General features: G+C 48.9%; 4 protein-coding genes across 4 annotated transcripts; all 4 read right to left on the reverse strand.

Annotated features, from left to right (window-relative positions):
• Positions 1-5,501: 5,501 nt before the first annotated feature.
• KRP23_11811 (uncharacterized protein) lies at positions 5,502-6,134 on the reverse strand (the record flags this gene model as incomplete). The annotated part of the gene is made up of 1 exon (XM_067895937.1): positions 5,502-6,134. The coding sequence occupies one exon, from the start codon at positions 6,132-6,134 to the stop codon at positions 5,502-5,504; it is 633 nt and encodes a 210-aa protein (XP_067739982.1).
• A 7,589-nt stretch (positions 6,135-13,723) lies between these two features.
• Positions 13,724-14,356, reverse strand: KRP23_11812 (uncharacterized protein; the record flags this gene model as incomplete). Its single annotated transcript, XM_067895938.1, has 1 exon — positions 13,724-14,356. One exon carries the CDS (start codon positions 14,354-14,356, stop codon positions 13,724-13,726), a length of 633 nt encoding a protein of 210 aa, XP_067739983.1.
• A 2,685-nt stretch (positions 14,357-17,041) lies between these two features.
• On the reverse strand, positions 17,042-17,847 carry KRP23_11813 (UPF0664 stress-induced protein C29B12.11c; the record flags this gene model as incomplete). Its single annotated transcript, XM_067882390.1, has 5 exons — positions 17,042-17,160; positions 17,229-17,343; positions 17,409-17,492; positions 17,556-17,661; positions 17,729-17,847. The coding sequence occupies 5 exons, from the start codon at positions 17,845-17,847 to the stop codon at positions 17,042-17,044; spliced, it is 543 nt and encodes a 180-aa protein (XP_067739984.1).
• A 599-nt stretch (positions 17,848-18,446) lies between these two features.
• Positions 18,447-21,610, reverse strand: KRP23_11814 (Regulator of nonsense transcripts 1-like protein; the record flags this gene model as incomplete). Its single annotated transcript, XM_067882391.1, has 2 exons — positions 18,447-21,345; positions 21,432-21,610. 2 exons carry the CDS (start codon positions 21,608-21,610, stop codon positions 18,447-18,449), a joined length of 3,078 nt encoding a protein of 1,025 aa, XP_067739985.1.
• Between the last annotated feature and the right edge of the window lie 200 nt (positions 21,611-21,810).

The raw sequence follows: 21,810 nt of genomic DNA on the forward strand, positions 1-21,810 counted from the left end.
CGTCGATAGACTGGAGACAACCCAAGCGAATAGACGTACTTAACACGATCGCATTTACGCTTTAATTCAGTAGTTTTGGATCTCTGCCATGTTTGATTTGCCTTTTGCATGATACATACCTTCAGTACTTTAATCATTGAACACTTTCCGATTGCCGCTTTCTCCTGTACAGAGTTCCCCGGTAAAGGGAGAACGATCGGTTCGATAAATAATCCAATCGAGGAATTAATCTATTCAAGTAAATTCGGCCCTATTGTCACAGCGTAAGTAGATAGTTGGTACTATTTGTAAGTAGGTAAGAGCCGAATGTCTCTATGACCTGTAGGCCGAGGCCGCCTGCTGTCGCACCTGACGCATCCAACAACGCGCACAATAAAATGGTGCCAAGGTTGTCCGATGAAGATAGCGAGACAGCCAACCAATGAGATCGAAAATTCTGATCAAAAGGCATGAAAACCCACAGGGGGCATACCGAAAAATACTGCATGTATTGCGTTCCCCGGAAAAGGGAGAGCCACCCATTACATTACAAAGTTAGCACACAATATATCATAGCCCAGCACGGCTTTCATACAAATGCGAAATAACATTTTTAACCACCTCCAAGATCGAACACTGGAGCATAGCCACTGACGCTGTTCGACGGGTTAAAGTACATCGGCTGCCCTTGAACGCAATCTTCCCGGAAGGTTGCAGATGAGTAGAGCCCTCAAGGCGACCAGGAGCAATTTGGCGGAACGATGGATCAACACACCGGCAGACGAATACACGGAAGCGTGGCATGCTCTCGTGCACCCAAGACAACCATATGATGACCTATGCTGTGTATTTCGACCAACAACAGAGCACATGATCGACAACAAGTTACGAGAGCGGAACGGTCTACCAAGAATCTCGAGTTAGGCACTGGGGAAACTGAAACTATAGGAAGCACACTCGCAACAATTCGCAAAGGACGAAGGAAAACAGCAACAACTAATACAGGCACTAACCTCTGGAGCAGCGACCACGTCCAGCCACTGGATGGACGAAAACGCGATTTACTTTAGATCTAGTGGCGTATCAAGATCAGCTACACTATCGGACCAAGCAGCCTTCCTTCTAGCAGCCCCTTGGACTGACAACGCGTGCGTATTGGATACCAAGGGCAAACCACTGAAAAAGAAGAATTTCCCTTTGATAAAGGACTGCAGAATCAAGGACATCGAGGTGCTGAACATGAGGTACCTACAGGAAATCGAGGAACACAGCATCATCATCAGACCAAATCTTCACGACACCCAACTCACAGGACGCCAAGAGGAGACGATTCGACACTGGTGCAATTACATCCTACTTAGTCTACCGTGGAGCCTATGGGAATTAGAACAAACAACGATCCAGCCGACAGCCCTACCGGAACTACAACATCAACTCCAATGGACGATGGATACAGTACTGGAGGGCAGCATCATAGCAGATCTTAAAAACGACCCAGAAGCAAGCCCAGTTATACGACTTGAGTTGAACCAAGACGGGTGGACGTGGAGATTCGCGTGGACAGCAGCAGCACACACCAACTCCAAGGACCACAAGGAACTGTTAGCGTGGCAACGAGTTGTCGGACTGGTGTTCGCAGCAGACCCACAAACAGCTCTGTACCCGTGGTCAACGAACAAGACAGCCATAGCGAAAAACATTCCAGCAAACTTACGACGGCAACGATCATAACACCCAACATTTACAGCGACAACCGATTATTGACAAGATCATGACCAGAGCAGGAAACTCAATCTGGGGAGGAGCGGCAGAATTTCTAATAGTAATATTACCTGATGGACACCGCACCACACAGTAGCGATGAGCACATTGTGGAGAATCTGGACATCAGCCCAAACCCAGATGAGCAAGTGAACGGAGGATGGATTTTACTCAGAGAGGAAGACGATATGACATGGCATGGAGTGGCAGCATTAAGCAAAAGGTTCCCGACCCAAGGACCCGACAAGCCAACGCGGTGGAAATACTGGACAATGGGGTCCAAGAACTAAAGAAGCTCGGAGACGCAGCAAAGACGTGCCTCCGAATCGACAGTGTGGATAAAACAATCCAGAAGTCCCTCAGTGCAAAACCAGCGACCACACCGAGCGACAGCCCCATCCAGGAACTGGGTCAAGAGCTACAGCGCTTCTTCGTTGTGCAACGGAGCACACCAGCAAAAGCCGACCTGGAAGCAGCTCGGACACTGACACAAACCCACAAGACCCGACAATTTTGCCAACAACAACCAAGCACAACAACAGGCCCGATGCACAGCTACCTATCAAACTTCAAACCACGAGATCAACCAGGAGCAACGCCACCCAGACAGAGGCGCGACATCAAGTCGAGTCTTTTATATTATCAAAAGGCTCCTATAGAAAACACATAAACATCAAATAGAAGGCCACTTAACCACCACGGATGCGTCAGGTGCGAATTGTTCGATCAACATGAGGATGGAGGTGAGAATTAGGATATTTTCGAGTAGAACACTCTAATATTTTTGAGTGGTCCTATGACGTCGGACAGCGTGTAGTTCGGTCCGAATCTGGCTGGGTGGCGCAATTACCACTGCTTTCCCGACGTGTATTCTCGCTCAGGATCTTCGCTAATGAGCTCAGCGAGATCTCGTACAGGCTCAGAGTGAGGCGAGAAGCGCTTATTTTCACTCTGAATATTGGATTTGAAGTCTTTGGCAATCACGTTCATATGCTACTTGCATAGTTTTTTGGAAGGATACACGCAAACTCTACTGATATTTTAAAATGATCGCATCAAGGATGCAATTCTTTCTCTGAGTAGTTTATCACTGACATAGTACTATGATATTTGCCAATGCTTTTTATCATCGCTGATAAAATTAATATTGAAAATTGTTAGTCGATAGCATAGCATTGATATGAACTGAGATGGCCACTACTACTCAAGCCTGCTCACCGCTTTCTTATGGACAGCAGTGACGGAGCTTCTAATCTGCATGTACAATGCAATAGCCTGGGTGTATTTCGCTTGACCTCCGTTCACGTTGCCTAAAGTTCGTCGAATCTTCGGAAGTATATGGCGGCTCGCGTACTTTAATAAACGTGGCGATGTTCTGACGGCGATTTTTTGGAAACCTATCGTTTTTGGCCTCAAATGGTAGTTTCCTACAATCGACACGTCTTTGGCTCCAATTTCCAGCGCATCAGCGATCCTGGCTACGAGCTTATTTGTACTGTTGATATGAAATACTTGAAGTAATTAGCCATAATTGCAAATCAAACCTTCAGAATTCAATCGCTGGCCAAGCGTAGTAGCAACCAGGTGACCAATTAATCAGCTCTCCACAACAAAATTCGAAATCTACGCTCTCGAAGCCTTCGATATGGTGCGAACAACTATTCTGCCCAGAACTCATAAAAAACAAAGTTACGTTACTGCTGCAGATGCAGTCGACGCTGGAATTACTGCATGCCGATTTGGATTTCATCGGTGATATCAGGAAAAACCGCTGGGAAACAGTTGTAACTCGAACGCCACTTTCCGTAACGAAAGCACAAAACCCAATCCACGTGCTCTTCAAATGCAAAAAGGTGCTATCTCGTCAAACTGGCCACTGGCGCTTATGCAGGATTTCTAGCTTAAACAGTGGAGTCGGTGACGGGGAAGAATAGCAACGTTCGCTAGCCATTGCTTAACATTATGCCGAATCGATTATTGGGAGCTCGTATAATATCAACCCGCAGAAGATCATGATCGTATATCATCTTCAATGTGGCACTTTCGCGTTCTATTCCACCGAATCCAGGCAAAGAATTCCATGGAGATGGCAAAGATAAAGCGAACAACAAAGTTTTGTACCGGTGCATGAAGATCGACTATATATTCGCCTATACCAGGACGTTGACAATTATATGCAACTTGGGTGTGATGCTACTAGTCATCACACTAATCGATTAATCGAAGAACACATTAACGAGTGCAAAGAATGACTTCAGGTGGGAGGAAGTCGCTGTGCAAGGCATATGATCTGTGGTTCCCTCTGTCCCACAGCGCTGAAAGTGTGAAGATTCGGTGCAAGAATCAATCCTGGGGTGGTCCTCGCTGCACCACCGTAATTTCAGGCTCGTGTGCAGCTGACACAACATAGTTTGATGTGCAAACCTGCCAATGGGGATCTCGATTTCCGTTGCTGATACTACCATCAATCGCTGTCTACTTTCTGAGGCGAAACAGCCAAGGTTCAGACGGAACGGGAAAAAGCAGCATCAAATAGAGCATCGTCAATTGAGGAGAGTCACACCAGCACGTATTTGTCTAGTATCCACCAAATATGCTGTGCACCCGTACAATTCCAGAATTTGCGAGCCTCGCCTTCTAGCATGCCATCACATCAAACTGGCCGTGCTCCAAACATCAAAGTTAAAGCCATTCAGAATTCAGTTGTTAATCAACTCAATTTCCAAGAGTCAATTTCTTGAACGGAGGTCAAGATTAGTTGTTGCTTCAAGCATTTCAACTTGTGTGTAAAAACTGAATATGGGCGAGACAAGTCTCTGAACTTGTTCCAACATCATCATGGTACGACCAAGACAATAAGGCGACTACAGCTGACTCTGATTATAAACTGTTCACCCTTGGTGCTCTTACAAGGGCCTAGAAGTGTGGATCAATGAACCAGCCAGCGAAATGGTGTGAGGGTAGGAAGCAGAGCTCCTTGGAGGTTATTGTTTCAAAATCAGCAGTATACATTGAGGTAAGGAACAGCTTGTCTTCAAGATCAATGAGCCTTCGAAGTATTATGCTTGATCAGTTGGTCATGTATCAATCTAAAATTTCTGGCGAATTGCCTGGTGCAAGGAGCGCAGCGTATTCGGAAGGCATCAAGTCAAGCACAACTTGGCCAAAATTACCGTGATCGCTCGAAGACCTCAAAAGCTATATTGGTTTTATTTACTAAGCAGCAAACGACCTTGATGTAATTTTTCTGGTACATGTAAATCATCGTAGGTTTCGTGACCTCATGCCTGGAGGGTGCAAGGAAATAACGATTTTCCTCTCGAAGCTGCTTCCTGTTGTGAACTCTCAGCTTTAAAGAGCTGCCTTCCGGTGGTAGTGTGTGATGCATTTCACATTCCCAACATCGCCAAACGTCAGAGTACCATCGTAGCAAACTTAAAAGCAATAGAAACATGCTGGAATACTTTAAGTATTATTTAATTGTTTGATTTGTGAAGTTGTGCTTGCAAGCACTCCACATGCTTGAATACAGTTCAAAGTACTCATAGTTCAGATGTTCACGCGTTGATGCAAAGGTCGCTTGTGAATCCTGACTCCGTAAAAACTTGCGGTGAAGTTCGGGTCTGCTTGAGCCAATTATCTAGGAAGTCGTTAGTTTTACTAAGTGGCATCAATGTACCTCACTGAAAACGAAACAATTATCGATTCGCATTACCAACATATCGTCTGTCGTATGCGGTGGTAGATCTGACGGCCGAGCTCTAGGGCCCTGGCCGTAGTATTGGAAGAATTATCTCGTCTGGTGAAAGTTTTGCTTGCAAGTTACTCCACATGGTCGAATACTGTTCAAAGTACTGGTAGCCCGGCATCCCGCGCGCTGATGCAAAGGTCCCTTTGAACCCTAAGTCCGTGAAAACTTGCGGCGGAGTTCGTGTCTGCTCGAGCCAATTTCTCATTCGCATCATCATAATACCGTCTGTCGTATGCGGTGGTAGATCTGACGGCCGAGCGCTAGGATTCCTGCCGTAGTATTTGAAAAAGTACGTGGAAAAGTACTTGTAGTTCTTGTCTGTGGCACTCGTAACTTTCAATTTATCGAGGACGGTCCCAGGAGTAATTTCGCGGAACAACCAATACTTCATCTTCGTTTTCATCTCCACAGCGGTCGACAGCATCTTGGCCGCATCTTTCACGCCAAACCGCTCTTCTTCATCTTCAGCCAGAGTCTCTGTATGCCCAACAGAATCGGCTTGCCTCCTCAGTAACCTCCTGATGGGACTGCGAATTTGGTCAGCTGTGAGTGGCCTAGTAGCGTCAAGTGGCTTGGAGACGGCCTCAATTTGAACAACGAAGGTGAGCACGAACACTATGAGCAGCAAGTGGTGCAGTCTCATAGGTGTCCGGCGGTTCCTGAGACGTCCGCGCGTTATTGCCGATTGAGGAGTGACATCCTGGGTCGTTCAGAGCGGGTGGTTGCCACTTTGCCGTTCTCAAGGCGCGATCATGCCAGTTCTATGGACGAATTAGTTCGGGCCTTATGTTGTTTTGTCCTCGCGACACCACATGGTCTGGGAGACTACTGTGAATGGAAATCCAAGCGTACCTCAGTTTCACAACGGTGGGGCTCGTTTTACTCACAGGACGAGCCCCCGCTGTTTTTACAAAAGCCACGGTGCCTTGGACTTGAATACCTACGAGGGATGCCTGTGGTGCTCATCGGCGTTGCTGGCTTGCTCCGTCACCCGAGCGACGATCGCAAAATCTCGCGCTTCAAAGTGGGGATTAGGGTATGTGGAGCATATTTCGTCCTTTTATATACAAAATACTAGTACCCCATTTAGCCGCTCGATCATCATGGGGCCCATGACATCACATGATCGTGCCCTAGAAAAGAATACTAGTACAGGAACGAATATTGAGCGTCAGGAACTGTTATCCAGGAGTGGAAACGTTTGCATTTGTCACGTATTAAACTTTTCTAGTTTGGCAGATGACTGTTGTTCCGATACAACACAGACGCGTTTCCCCTCAGCGGGCCCCACCATTCCCCTCTCGCATGTCAAACACCAACTGACGTCGTGAAGCGATGAAGTTTGCGCGACTTCTTGTGGAAGAACCAAAGCTACGGTTCATCCCAGATTTTTCGTCGTGCGAAGTCAGGGCGGTGAGGGAAATTAGTACTGTATCAGTACATGAATGACGTCATAATTTGCTTGTATTACCGTTATGTTCTCCACCGACATATGTTGTGAATTTTACTATCGAACGGAAAGAATAACATATTAGATTCTAAACAACCACATGCCTTCATGGCTCGTGGTTCAGGTGAGCCGTGTTTGCTCAAGGTTCCATCTTCTCGTAGACTGGACTTCCGTTTTCTACAGAACAATGGTGTTTCTGAATGAAGTAAACACCGTATTCCCTTAAAACGTTAGTACAGACGTCCCCGCCAAATCTGCAAAGGTCGGATTAATAAAGACTGCGAGGTTGCAAGATTCGCACTGGTGCCATATAGATGCAAAAGTACTAAGTTACTCTGAATTTATTGTTTCCATGTGCTAGAAGCTTCCCGCATCGCGATATTTTCCCTCCACGTTGCATCTACCTCAGTACATCCCATCCCGACCAGTTTCAAATCCCATGCACATTTGTACTACCTGTGCGAGGTGAATTGCTGCTTGCAGTTGCACAATTGCCGGGGACATCTGTAGTGGAGGTAAGACCGCGCACTAACGCTCACAATACAATACTTTGAAGTACAATCGTAGAGAAGATAAAACAGAAGATAATCAGATCCAAGGTTATTCAATTGTTGGTTGAAATGCGTAACTCCATCCCATAAGATATATATGCAGTTGGAAAGATTCTGTCTCCATAAGTGTAACATTTGTCAGGCATTCAAGACGGACCCCCAACTCGCTACAAAGTTGCTGCCTTCGTGCCGTGAAAGCGCTCACGAATTGTTCAGCAGTAAATGCTGTGATTGTTGTCGAATTGAACTAACCTGGCAGACCTAGAATCACGACTAGATGCAAGAGCCACTGCGAAACATGTTCGCTGTTCGTATGCAACCACTTTTGTGTGGAGCTGTGTCGCAGTAGGTACTGTTGTAGAACAATCACTATTCAATGTACCAAAGAACAACCAGCAGCAGAACTAACACTTTGGCACGCCGTGCGAAAATGATTATTATTATTATCAGCTTGTCAAGTATTTTTTTAATATCGTAGGATTCTTCGAGATGTCTCGTAAGATACAGTACTGCTTACGGTTTTCAGCGTAATACTTTCCGAATACATGTACCACGTGTCGTGTACGCACCCACCCAAGTTACTTCGTCTTACTATCCCTACTATACAGAAATTGGGACTGAATATACAGACAACGCCTTCGTAGCATACAGTCTTAAACAGGGCAGGTTCAAAATACGGGAGTGTCAACTTGACATTGTCATTGACAGTCTGTCAGGGGGGGGGGGGGTAATGAGGTCCTCTATTTGTGTTTAACTAGAAACTATAGAGCCCTGAAAGTCGCTGGGGGCGTCGAAGCCCAATATCTCTTTGGGACTTTAACCCAATGTTGATGTATCGAGGCCGAGGTGAACAGCAGATGAACTTTACGGAAGCAGGAGGGTCACCAAGATCTCCCACCACGGTGGATCACGATAATCGTGCAACACGAAGGCTCCACCAAGTCCTCCGCGTTTTGGTGGGCAGACTTGAACACTTGAGGGTCACCACGTCCTCAGTGGTTTGGTGCTGGATCAGAATCGCTACGGGGCACCAGGTCCGTCGCGATGTGGTGGGAAATCTTGATCACGGGAGGGGTCACCATGCCCTCCGTGCCTTGGTACTTAAGCAGCTTGGTAGTAATCCTTGCTTTCCTCTTCCAATTGCCCTTCGAAGTCAACACACTTGTTCGAAGCAGGCTGAACAGGCTGGGGCACGTGGGAGGGTCGCAGATCCGCTGGCACAGCTTCCGGGGGTTAGTACGCGTACCTTGAAAAGTGTCTAGGGCGGTTGCTGACTTTGCAGCTAAACACACGCCGCGCGGGGACAGGGGGCAGAGGACACGGCGTCCGGAACCGAGTTACCAATTCGGTCGTTGCCCGGGGGCGAGAACGTGTCTTGCCTGGTCCTACCATCTTCCGAGCGCCGAAGTTGACAAACAGAGCTCTCTTGCCGACTCAGGAGAAGACTTCGCGTGCGCAGAACTAGTCGCACTTCAGCCAAGAGCGAAGCTGGGAACAAATACAATCCGGAGCTGAATCTCAGTAGAGCAGTGCGGCCTCCGCACAGTTCACTGCCGTTAAACCGCGTCATCAAAGCAGTCACCTCGTTAGAGCTGAGGGGAGACGAGTGCTTGGATCACTATGATGCTTGAGCCGTCCGAGCGCGAGGGTGTACCATGTCCTGGCGCCTTGGTAGATAACTGGAACACTGGAGGGGTTACCGGATCCTCCGTGCTTTGGCAGCGAGATCTTGAACGCGATGGGTCCGCCAGGTCCGTCGCGACTTGGTGTGTGATCTTGTGTACCAACGCAGGGGTCACCAGGCCCCACATGCTGCAGCGTAGTTGATAATCTTGGTGGTATTCGCCAAGCACGGTGCTGCTTCCGCGCCCGGCGTACAGGAACACCCCATCCCCCCCACGCGGGGGGACTTCGCATCCGAAAAAGGGGATCCTCTGAAGAGGCGCTGGAGGTATTCCGGAGACCACTTTAGCCAATCGGCGCGAATTGCGAAGTGTTGATTGACAGTCTGTCAAGGGGTGGCCTGGAGGAGGAGAGCAATCCGCAAGATATCCCGCGGTGTAGGACCACCTATTAAGTAGTTCCTTCCCTTCTCGATCTGCCCCCAAGTCATTGTCCCGTTCGCTGATTGCGAACCCGGGTCCCACGACCCAAGAACGTGATGACCCCGTTGAGATTCAGTATTGGTCGTATATGTACAGTAAGCACAGGCCAGATATTCTTCGTCCAGTGGTGTGTCTAGGCAAAGGTTGCACTAGCTTGTCTTCAGTGAATTACAACCCGAAGAGCCGAGCAAGTCGACCCAGCGGAAGAAGCCAGGGATTACGTCATGATGGCACGTTGGGACTGTCCGAAGTGGTAACCGACCTCCCGGCCATAAGAATGGGGCAAATGTCCATACAGGCATCAATGATTAAAAGTTGCTCAATAAACAGTCTGATCCTCTCAAGGGGTGACCTGGAGGTCAGGTGGGTAGAGGAAGACTTGTGTCGAAGGAAGGTAATTGGATTGTGATTGAGATATTAAACTGTCAGGAGATAGCGGAGCTCTAGAACCACAGCTGAACAGCACATTGAATCGTCCCGAAAGGAGTCAAAGTCGTCTTCCGAGCTTCGAACTGAAAGTTCACGGCATGGTTCCATGACTGTCTTTTTTTCTGGTGAGGCTTCACGCGTGGAACGAGATGATAGTTTCAAAGGCGTCCGTCCTAAAATACACCGTTGTTAGTCTCATTGCTTCTACATGTACATCCAGGTAAGCGGCCTACTATTTGATTTTTATGTTATTTGCTATAGATGCCTTTTTCTTAGGCAGACGTTAAAGATCTGCCTGTCTTCCTCGAAGCTTTCACCTCGGTCTTTTCCTTCAGTCATTCATGCGGTGGCTGTGCCATATCCGCTACAGTGGGTCCTCTCTGAGGTCTTGTTCGGTCGATCTGGGTCTTCACGCCGAGGCGAGTATTCAGGCTCTGACGCGGTGGTTGCCGTATCCGTTAGGTGGACTCTGCTAAGTTCCTTTCGCGGGCGATATCGGTCCTTCACGTCAAGAGGTATGTATGTATATGGACTGTTGTATTGCACTCTAGGGAGGGGCATCGTGAGCAGCGAGGGTCCCAACTCCTCTATGCGTTGGTGCTTGAACGGGAACGCGAGGGGCTCACCAGGCCCGATGCGTCTTGGTGTGTGAGATGGAGGGTCACCATGTCGTTCGTGCTGTGGTGTTTTGAGCTGCGTGCGCGAGAGGGTTGACCATGCCAACGCGCCTTGGGGGTTGCTTGTCTTGAGCGCTCTGAGGGTTACCAGGTCCTCGGCGCCCCTTGGCGATGCGATCTTCTTCAACGCGAAGAGTCCGCCAGGTCCGTCACGAGTTGGTGTGTGTCCTTCTTTGAAGGTCCGCGGGGTCAACATGTCCGCGTCCCGTGGCTTATGAAGAACTGTGTGGCACTTGCCAGGTGGTGGCCTTCACCCCATGATTGAATGCTTTCACTCCAAAATCTGCATAATCTGACACCCTCGTCACAAAATGCAAACTGTTCTTAAGCGCTCTATTGCGATAGACCAGCACTTGCCACATCTTGGCCTCTTGTTGAAATACCCACATGTTTATTAGCAGCTGCCACTCGAAACATCTGTATAATAGCCACGCCTCTTACAACTAGGCATTGTACTACATGTACTACCAAACACCGAATTGGTGATTTGGAAAATGCCTAGTTAAAAAAGAAGAATCGGGCGATACTGGAGCTACTCACAACCGCAGAAGATGATCGATGAATGCGTGGTCGCCTCGTAGAACGTGTACGCGGATTTTCCTTCGTATAACCGCTTCTTGGGCATGTTCCACGACGCGGTGAGGTGCACACAACCGGAAATATCTCTGTTTCGATTGAACTAACGCCCTGAACGGTGCTTTATATTGCTGTAAGCACTGGGAAGCGTGGTTTCATCTACTTACACATTATCGAAAGCGTGGCTGTGGACATCCCATGTATCGATTTTATTGTGCGCGTTGTTGGACGCGTCCGGTGTGAATTGTGCGATCAACTATATATATGGATGGATGCGAGAATTAGGATCTCTTCGAGTAGAACACTCTAATATTTCTCAGTGATTCTATGACGTAGGACAGCGTGTAGTTCGCTTATTTGTACTGTTGATATGAAATACTTGAAGTAATTAGCCATAATTGCAAATCAAACCTTCAGAATTCAATCGCTGGCCAAGCGTAGTAGCAACCAGGTGACCAATTAATCAGCTCTCCACAACAAAATTCGAAATCTACGCTCTCGAAGCCTTCGATATGGTGCGAACAACTATTCTGCCCAGAACTCATAAAAAACAAAGTTACGTTACTGCTGCAGATGCAGTCGACGCTGGAATTACTACATGCCGATTTGGATTTCATCGGTGATATCAGGAAAAACCGCTGGGAAACAGTTGTAACTCGAACGCCACTTTCCGTAATATCAACCCGCAGAAGATCATGATCGTATATCATCTTCAATGTGGCACTTTCGCGTTCTATTCCACCGAATCCAGGCAAAGAATTCCATGGAGATGGCAAAGATAAAGCGAACAACAAAGTTTTGTACCGGTGCATGAAGATCGACTATATATTCGCCTATACCAGGACGTTGACAATTATATGCAACTTGGGTGTGATGCTACTAGTCATCACACTAATCGATTAATCGAAGAACACATTAACGAGTGCAAAGAATGACTTCAGGTGGGAGGAAGTCGCTGTGCAAGGCATATGATCTGTGGTTCCCTCTGTCCCACAGCGCTGAAAGTGTGAAGATTCGGTGCAAGAATCAATCCTGGGGTGGTCCTCGCTGCACCACCGTAATTTCAGGCTCGTGTGCAGCTGACACAACATAGTTTGATGTGCAAACCTGCCAATGGGGATCTCGATTTCCGTTGCTGATACTACCATCAATCGCTGTCTACTTTCTGAGGCGAAACAGCCAAGGTTCAGACGGAACGGGAAAAAGCAGCATCAAATAGAGCATCGTCAATTGAGGAGAGTCACACCAGCACGTATTTGTCTAGTATCCACCAAATATGCTGTGCACCCGTACAATTCCAGAATTTGCGAGCCTCGCCTTCTAGCATGCCATCACATCAAACTGGCCGTGCTCCAAACATCAAAGTTAAAGCCATTCAGAATTCAGTTGTTAATCAACTCAATTTCCAAGAGTCAATTTCTTGAACGGAGGTCAAGATTAGTTGTTGCTTCAAGCATTTCAACTTGTGTGTAAAAACTGAATATGGGCGAGACAAGTCTCTGAACTTGTTCCAACATCATCATGGTACGACCAAGACAATAAGGCGACTACAGCTGACTCTGATTATAAACTGTTCACCCTTGGTGCTCTTACAAGGGCCTAGAAGTGTGGATCAATGAACCAGCCAGCGAAATGGTGTGAGGGTAGGAAGCAGAGCTCCTTGGAGGTTATTGTTTCAAAATCAGCAGTATACATTGAGGTAAGGAACAGCTTGTCTTCAAGATCAATGAGCCTTCGAAGTATTATGCTTGATCAGTTGGTCATGTATCAATCTAAAATTTCTGGCGAATTGCCTGGTGCAAGGAGCGCAGCGTATTCGGAAGGCATCAAGTCAAGCACAACTTGGCCAAAATTACCGTGATCGCTCGAAGACCTCAAAAGCTATATTGGTTTTATTTACTAAGCAGCAAACGACCTTGATGTAATTTTTCTGGTACATGTAAATCATCGTAGGTTTCGTGACCTCATGCCTGGAGGGTGCAAGGAAATAACGATTTTCCTCTCGAAGCTGCTTCCTGTTGTGAACTCTCAGCTTTAAAGAGCTGCCTTCCGGTGGTAGTGTGTGATGCATTTCACATTCCCAACATCGCCAAACGTCAGAGTACCATCGTAGCAAACTTAAAAGCAATAGAAACATGCTGGAATACTTTAAGTATTATTTAATTGTTTGATTTGTGAAGTTGTGCTTGCAAGCACTCCACATGCTTGAATACAGTTCAAAGTACTCATAGTTCAGATGTTCACGCGTTGATGCAAAGGTCGCTTGTGAATCCTGACTCCGTAAAAACTTGCGGTGAAGTTCGGGTCTGCTTGAGCCAATTATCTAGGAAGTCGTTAGTTTTACTAAGTGGCATCAATGTACCTCACTGAAAACGAAACAATTATCGATTCGCATTACCAACATATCGTCTGTCGTATGCGGTGGTAGATCTGACGGCCGAGCTCTAGGGCCCTGGCCGTAGTATTGGAAGAATTATCTCGTCTGGTGAAAGTTTTGCTTGCAAGTTACTCCACATGGTCGAATACTGTTCAAAGTACTGGTAGCCCGGCATCCCGCGCGCTGATGCAAAGGTCCCTTTGAACCCTAAGTCCGTGAAAACTTGCGGCGGAGTTCGTGTCTGCTCGAGCCAATTTCTCATTCGCATCATCATAATACCGTCTGTCGTATGCGGTGGTAGATCTGACGGCCGAGCGCTAGGATTCCTGCCGTAGTATTTGAAAAAGTACGTGGAAAAGTACTTGTAGTTCTTGTCTGTGGCACTCGTAACTTTCAATTTATCGAGGACGGTCCCAGGAGTAATTTCGCGGAACAACCAATACTTCATCTTCGTTTTCATCTCCACAGCGGTCGACAGCATCTTGGCCGCATCTTTCACGCCAAACCGCTCTTCTTCATCTTCAGCCAGAGTCTCTGTATGCCCAACAGAATCGGCTTGCCTCCTCAGTAACCTCCTGATGGGACTGCGAATTTGGTCAGCTGTGAGTGGCCTAGTAGCGTCAAGTGGCTTGGAGACGGCCTCAATTTGAACAACGAAGGTGAGCACGAACACTATGAGCAGCAAGTGGTGCAGTCTCATAGGTGTCCGGCGGTTCCTGAGACGTCCGCGCGTTATTGCCGATCGAGGAGTGACATCCTGGGGTCGTTCAGAGCGGGTGGTTGCCACTTTGCCGTTCTCAAGGCGCGATCATGCCAGTTCTATGGACGAATTAGTTCGGGCCTTATGTTGTTTTGTCCTCGCGACACCACATGGTCTGGGAGACTACTGTGAATGGAAATCCAAGCGTACCTCAGTTTCACAACGGTGGGGCTCGTTTTACTCACAGGACGAGCCCCCGCTGTTTTTACAAAAGCCACGGTGCCTTGGACTTGAATACCTACGAGGGATGCCTGTGGTGCTCATCGGCGTTGCTGGCTTGCTCCGTCACCCGAGCGACGATCGCAAAATCTCGCGCTTCAAAGTGGGGATTAGGGTATGTGGAGCATATTTCGTCCTTTTATATACAAAATACTAGTACCCCATTTAGCCGCTCGATCATCATGGGGCCCATGACATCACATGATCGTGCCCTAGAAAAGAATACTAGTACAGGAACGAATATTGAGCGTCAGGAACTGTTATCCAGGAGTGGAAACGTTTGCATTTGTCACGTATTAAACTTTTCTAGTTTGGCAGATGACTGTTGTTCCGATACAACACAGACGCGTTTCCCCTCAGCGGGCCCCACCATTCCCCTCTCGCATGTCAAACACCAACTGACGTCGTGAAGCGATGAAGTTTGCGCGACTTCTTGTGGAAGAACCAAAGCTACGGTTCATCCCAGATTTTTCGTCGTGCGAAGTCAGGGCGGTGAGGGAAATTAGTACTGTATCAGTACATGAATGACGTCATAATTTGCTTGTATTACCGTTATGTTCTCCACCGACATATGTTGTGAATTTTACTATCGAACGGAAAGAATAACATATTAGATTCTAAACAACCACATGCCTTCATGGCTCGTGGTTCAGGTGAGCCGTGTTTGCTCAAGGTTCCATCTTCTCGTAGACTGGACTTCCGTTTTCTACAGAACAATGGTGTTTCTGAATGAAGTAAACACCGTATTCCCTTAAAACGTTAGTACAGACGTCCCCGCCAAATCTGCAAAGGTCGGATTAATAAAGACTGCGAGGTTGCAAGATTCGCACTGGTGCCATATAGATGCAAAAGTACTAAGTTACTCTGAATTTATTGTTTCCATGTGCTAGAAGCTTCCCGCATCGCGATATTTTCCCTCCACGTTGCATCTACCTCAGTACATCCCATCCCGACCAGTTTCAAATCCCATGCACATTTGTACTACCTGTGCGAGGTGAATTGCTGCTTGCAGTTGCACAATTGCCGGGGACATCTGTAGTGGAGGTAAGACCGCGCACTAACGCTCACAATACAATACTTTGAAGTACAATCGTAGAGAAGATAAAACAGAAGATAATCAGATCCAAGGTTATTCAATTGTTGGTTGAAATGCGTAACTCCATCCCATAAGATATATATGCAGTTGGAAAGATTCTGTCTCCATAAGTGTAACATTTGTCAGGCATTCAAGACGGACCCCCAACTCGCTACAAAGTTGCTGCCTTCGTGCCGTGAAAGCGCTCACGAATTGTTCAGCAGTAAATGCTGTGATTGTTGTCGAATTGAACTAACCTGGCAGACCTAGAATCACGACTAGATGCAAGAGCCACTGCGAAACATGTTCGCTGTTCGTATGCAACCACTTTTGTGTGGAGCTGTGTCGCAGTAGGTACTGTTGTAGAACAATCACTATTCAATGTACCAAAGAACAACCAGCAGCAGAACTAACACTTTGGCACGCCGTGCGAAAATGATTATTATTATTATCAGCTTGTCAAGTATTTTTTTAATATCGTAGGATTCTTCGAGATGTCTCGTAAGATACAGTACTGCTTACGGTTTTCAGCGTAATACTTTCCGAATACATGTACCATGTGTCGTGTACACATCCACCCAAGTTACTACATGTACGCCATTTCGTTTATCTGCATCTGAAGATCGTTGGTCGCACCGACGCTTGGCTGCACACTGATCTTATGATCCAGGTGTACAATCCCAAATATTATCGATTATATGAAGGCGTGAGTGCTAACAACAACGATACGATCGCACAAACCACCAATTTAACGTTAAAAGTACGCAACGCGACCGTGGATGTCAGGTGGGGATCCACAACGAGCATTTTGTAACAAACTACTGCCAGAAACGACTATTGGTGCAAATGGCCCCTTTGGTGCATTCCAGTGGAAAACAGCCGATTGTTTGAATGGGGAGAGCCAACCTTTGCGTCAGACATTTATTCATTTGGTATGTACATCATCGAGGTCCTCATCGGTGAACCGTCGAAGTTGTCAAGTACAACGTGGTACGCCGACGTCTTCTTCCGCCTCGTTCTAGCGGCATCGATAACTCCGACCGGAAGCTCGCAACTTTGCTTTTGAACGGGATGACTGAATTACAGCAAATGCAATTTGTGTACGATCAGTATAAAGCTGTTGAACGGGATATCGGCAAAACCATCCTGCAGTAGTTGGGGGGGGGGGGGGGGGGGGGGGATCGGCTGAATAATATTTTGGAAAACGTTTTGATCAAGTCTCTTGGATATGCTACTACGTAGTGTATACTGAAGAGCAGATTTGGTTTTGGTCCTGTGGTCGTTCGTTTACCTTGATTGTGCTGTGTGTCGCCTAAGCATTTGTTAATCTACTAGCTGCTTTGAACCGCGGTTGCAGGCTTGGTAGGCTGTGCGATGTAAATCACGGTCGGGTCGTTCGGATCAACAAACGCCTTCTTTTGGCTCTGAACAAAGGTGATATCGATCTCCTCTTGAAAAATACAACACAAGATGTTAAGGTATGCCAAAGCATTCATCCAAGAAAGCGAGCTTTCGTACCCTTCTTCTTGCGCTTCTCCATCAGTCGCAAAAACACTGGCAGAACCACACCAGTGCCACCATTCGCAAACGTAATCTTCCAAGAGAAGTTTTCTCCCCCCTCCAATTCCACACTCTGCATCATTCACTACCCGTCAGTTCTAATGAACAAGCACTACGTTAGCCGTGAAGGGTACTTACAGCGGTAACCAGCCCGGAGATACTACAGGCACCGAAGATCGGCTGGTTGAATTTCTCGTCAGTCATCTTCACCAACGGGATTTCCTAAAATGTTTCATGAGTCGAGAGGCATTGATGATCTCGCGCGAAGTCGACAGAACCACTTACAAATGCCTCGAAGTGGCAACCATTCTGCGCCGTACCCTTCTCGGCCACGAAGATGATGCGTTGCGTGGTGCAGTAGATCCGACCCTTTCCTTTGAACACAGCGTGGCTGCCAACACAACCAACACACAATTGAGACCGGTACTTAACCACCACCGCATCCCATCAAAGCCTACTCGGGTGTCTTGCACTGGAAAGTGATCTTTGCACGCTGCAGGATGAACAGCTCGTTTTCGTTTGCCAATGGAAGCTTCTTGCCTTCCTCATCCTCGAACAGGTCTGGTTTGAACGACATCCCTCGCACTTCTGAAAGCTTAAGGGGAGCTGGGCTGCTGGAGATGAAATGAGCTTACAGCACAAAAAATAAAAAAAACGACGCTACATCCCCTCCCAAAAAAGAAACAGCCACGCCAAAAACAACCTGAAAGCGAGCCTCCAATTAAGACTAGTTGCTATAATGGCCTAAGGCCTCGAGCTCAAGCTCATGCCATCAAACCCAGCCTTCTCTTCTTCCTTTTCTCCTTCCTGTTCCTTTTCTTGCTCGACGTTGTCCCCCTTGATACACCAGCACTTCCAGTTATCCTCGGGCTATTCCAGCACGCTTCAGACACTGCGGGGCGTTTATCCTTGCCATACCATCAACAGGATTTCGTGCTCGTAAGCAGTCTTCAGTCTCCAGGTGTTCCAGTCACAATCGTGCAATTGCTGCGCAACGAGGAACCGAGACTCGTTCCCGCATCACCCCGTGTTTGTCCATATACCGTCACCGCAGTAGTATGCGACCTCTGCATTCCATGTCAATGGCGCTCGCACCTTCAAGAGCACCCAGACGCTTCCTGTCCACCGTCCGACCAACACGCTGAATAGTTTCGTTTTCATGCATCGAGCACCGTCTTAGTAAAAGTCACTGCCCGGAGCACGGCTGTCTTGCGACATCGGCATGTTCTGCGACTTGAAGTCATGCTCGTACCCGAAGCTATCTTGCGACATCGCAAACTTGTCCGTCGACATCTGGCTAAACGACTGCGTCTGCGCTGCCTGCGTGAATGGACCATCCATTCCGAGGGACGACTGAGTCATGCCATCCTGGGTAAGCGGCCCCATGCTTCCAGGTACATAGCTGCTTGGGCCACGACGAGGGCCTCCACGCTGCTGGGGTCCAGGCGGAGGCAATCCTGCACCCACAAGAGGGTCAAGAGCAGGATGTCCCGCCTGATCGTAACGTGGGTCAAAGCGCGAGTCCAGAGGAGGAATGGGGCCACGGTTGGCCCCGTTGCCATTACGGTGGGCACCACGACCCGGGTGCTTCGGCGGTGGAAATTGCATGTGCGAGGGAGTCAAGTTATTGAGAGGGCCCTCCACAATCAGCTGGTTGTCACGATAGTGGTTCAACAAGGTGTTCCACAGGGGTTGCTTAGCCAGCACGCGCGGGTTGCCAAGAACGATAACGCCATACTTGGCGCGCGTGAGAGCCACATTCAAACGACGCTTATCGCTCAGGAAGCCGATTCCCTGGTTTTCATTCGAACGCACGCACGAGAGGATGATCAAATCCTTCTCACGACCTTGGAAAGAGTCCACACTCGCAACTTCCACATCCTTGTAGAGCTGGGAACGCATAGGTCCATTGCGCTGCATGTAGCTGACCACGTATGCACGTTGTCCTTCATACGGTGTAACGACACCAATCTGCGCTGGCAGCACGCCGGCCTTCAGAAACGCCGTGACAATCTTTTCTACATTGCTTGCCTCCGTGCGATTCAGGTAGCTCGTACCCGACGAACTGATCTCTTCGGCGCCCAGGCAAATGTAGAAGAACGTCGGCTTGTTCGGGTTCGGCCAGGGGAAGTCCACGTTCGAGAGCTGTCGCTCGCTTGCAGACACGCCGTTCTGCAGTTCACCTTCGTAGAATTGGTTCGAGGGAAACTCCGACAAGAAGGGGTGCATGCGGTACTGCACGCGGAGGCGGAAGGGGCGGTGGTTCAGCTGCAGTAGACGGTCAAAAAGCGACTGGTTCAGGCCGGCACTGGCTGCCTTCTTGTTCATGACCACAGGACCAAGTTGACGGTGATCTCCCACCATCACCACGTGCTTAGCTCCCTGAACAATTGGAATTAGGCACTCGGGTTCCGTAGCCTGAGTCGCTTCATCAATTAGCACCTGGCGGAAACGGAAGTTGGAAAGACGTGGGTCACCGGCACCAACGCACGTCGTGCAGATAACGTCGGCGGCTTGTAGAATTTCACGCTCTGCCTGGCGCTTCAACGACTTGAAGCGCTTTTCATCCTGCGACGACAACTCTCCCTGGTCATCCTTTAGCTGCATCAGCTTCCGCAGATCCGCCTTATCAGGCGAGTCCAGAGATTTGATCATTGCGTGCAGCGACAAATGTTCAACGGACGAAGCCACGGCTTCGCGACTTTTAGCAGCCAGACGCACCACACGAAGACCTGTAGCGCTGATCTTCATCGTCAGGTGGTCAACAGCGATATTACTAGGAGCTGTCACTAGCACTTGGCCCATGTTTTGCTTCGACATGTGGAACACGATTGACGCGGACGTCACCGTTTTGCCCGTTCCTGGAGGGCCTTGGATCAAACTGAGGGGCTGCTCCAGCACGCCCTTTACAGCTTCCATCTGCGGCGGGTTCAATTCAGGCAGTCCAGGAGCCGAGAAATGCGTGCCAACAGAGCGCGGGATCCGCAGCGGTTGCACGTCTACAGCGTGGCCCAAGATCTTGTGATACAAGTATCCCGTCAGCGACGTGTCGTCCACGGCAAACGTCTTCATGGCAGCCTGCATGCGGTCGAACGACGTCGACTTCCAGACAAAGTCCACCAAGTACCCGTCCGTAATCTCCATGGGCACGTTGTTGCTGCGCATCTCCAGCGCCACCTCCGACTCATCCAGTCTCAGCACATGGCCCGTTCCTTCCCAGTCCTTACCGTACAGCATGCTCGCAGTGGGTCCCAACCGCAGGCGAATTTCATCTCCTGGCACGAGTCTCAGGTCTGAATCCGGTCTCGAGCACGTAAAAATCGCGTTGCGCTTCTTGTTCAGCCCGGTATCCCAGCGCACCATGACTCCCTCCTGCGTCTGGGACTCCTTCATCTTCTTGTCATAGTCCGACTCCATCTTCACCAACGGTCCAAAGATGTTCTGGTACTGGTATCCGTCATCGTACATGGGGGTGACCTCCACAGGTTCGTCGTCAATTCCGGGTCGGTCCAGATCCTCCACGGTCGCCAACGGGTTGTCTCTCCACAGCTCCTCCAACTTAGCAATTTGACTGGATGTGATCTGTCTTGCTCGAAGCTGCTCGTGCTCCGAGGGAACTTTAACCAGCCACGGCAGGAAGCTGCGGTCCTCGATAATGGGCAGCCACTGAGACATGTCCCAGCTCATGTCCTTGAGCGCGTTCATCTGCAGGCACGGGTCTCTGCACAGCAGCACGACCACCGAGTCCTGTTTGGCCGGAATGAAGCCCAGAAGAAAGGCATTGCGGCAGCCGCAATTGTAGCACTCGAGCACCGTCTCGCCCAGCGGCGACTCTGGGTGCAGTGACACCTCCTTGTTCTTGCTGCGCACCAGGTGCTGGATGATGTGCGAGCCGCTTGTGTTGCCCCTTGAGTTGCAGAACCACTTGTCGCTTGCTACACACTTGACGACCGACGCAGGCTCGTGCAGCCCGCAGTAGGCGCACGCGTGTTTGGGCAGCTCCCTGGTCGTGTACTCGAGCGCGTCCTCGTCCGCCGTCTCGTCGAACGTGAGGCTCTGGAAGTCTCCGGCCAGGCTGGCATCGTCAAATTGGCTCTGGAAGTCCGAGGCGGCTTGCGATTGGTCGAAACCGTCCTCTGCGGCGTGGATTGGTCGAAAAACGAGGTTGCGGGAGTCTGGTATTGGTCGTAAAAGGCGTCGCCCGGTTCGCTCGGGTCGACGAACGCGTATGGCTGCGACTGCTGCGTGAGGGGGAAGCTCTGCGACTGCGACTGGGACGCGCCGCCCGGCTGCGTCTGCAGGAAGTCCTCGAACGCGAAGGAACCGAAGGAGCCGCTCATCGAGTCGATCTTGGCTCGCGCTTGGGTTTTTGGCCACTGAAACGCCTTTCTGGTGATTGCTCGTTAAATGTGTGGGTGGAAAGACGATGCGTAAAGCGACGTGCTCTTATATATGCTGACGAGATTAAGGTCGGCTTCAACGACGGCAACTTTGCGATGGTCGACAACTTGTTTACCGATGGACGATCGTCTTGACGCCT

The sequence above is a fragment of the Phytophthora ramorum genome (assembly GCF_020800215.1).
Source record: "Phytophthora ramorum isolate Pr-102 chromosome Unknown Phyram_PR-102_s0013, whole genome shotgun sequence".
Classification (NCBI taxonomy): domain Eukaryota; phylum Oomycota; class Peronosporomycetes; order Peronosporales; family Peronosporaceae; genus Phytophthora; species Phytophthora ramorum.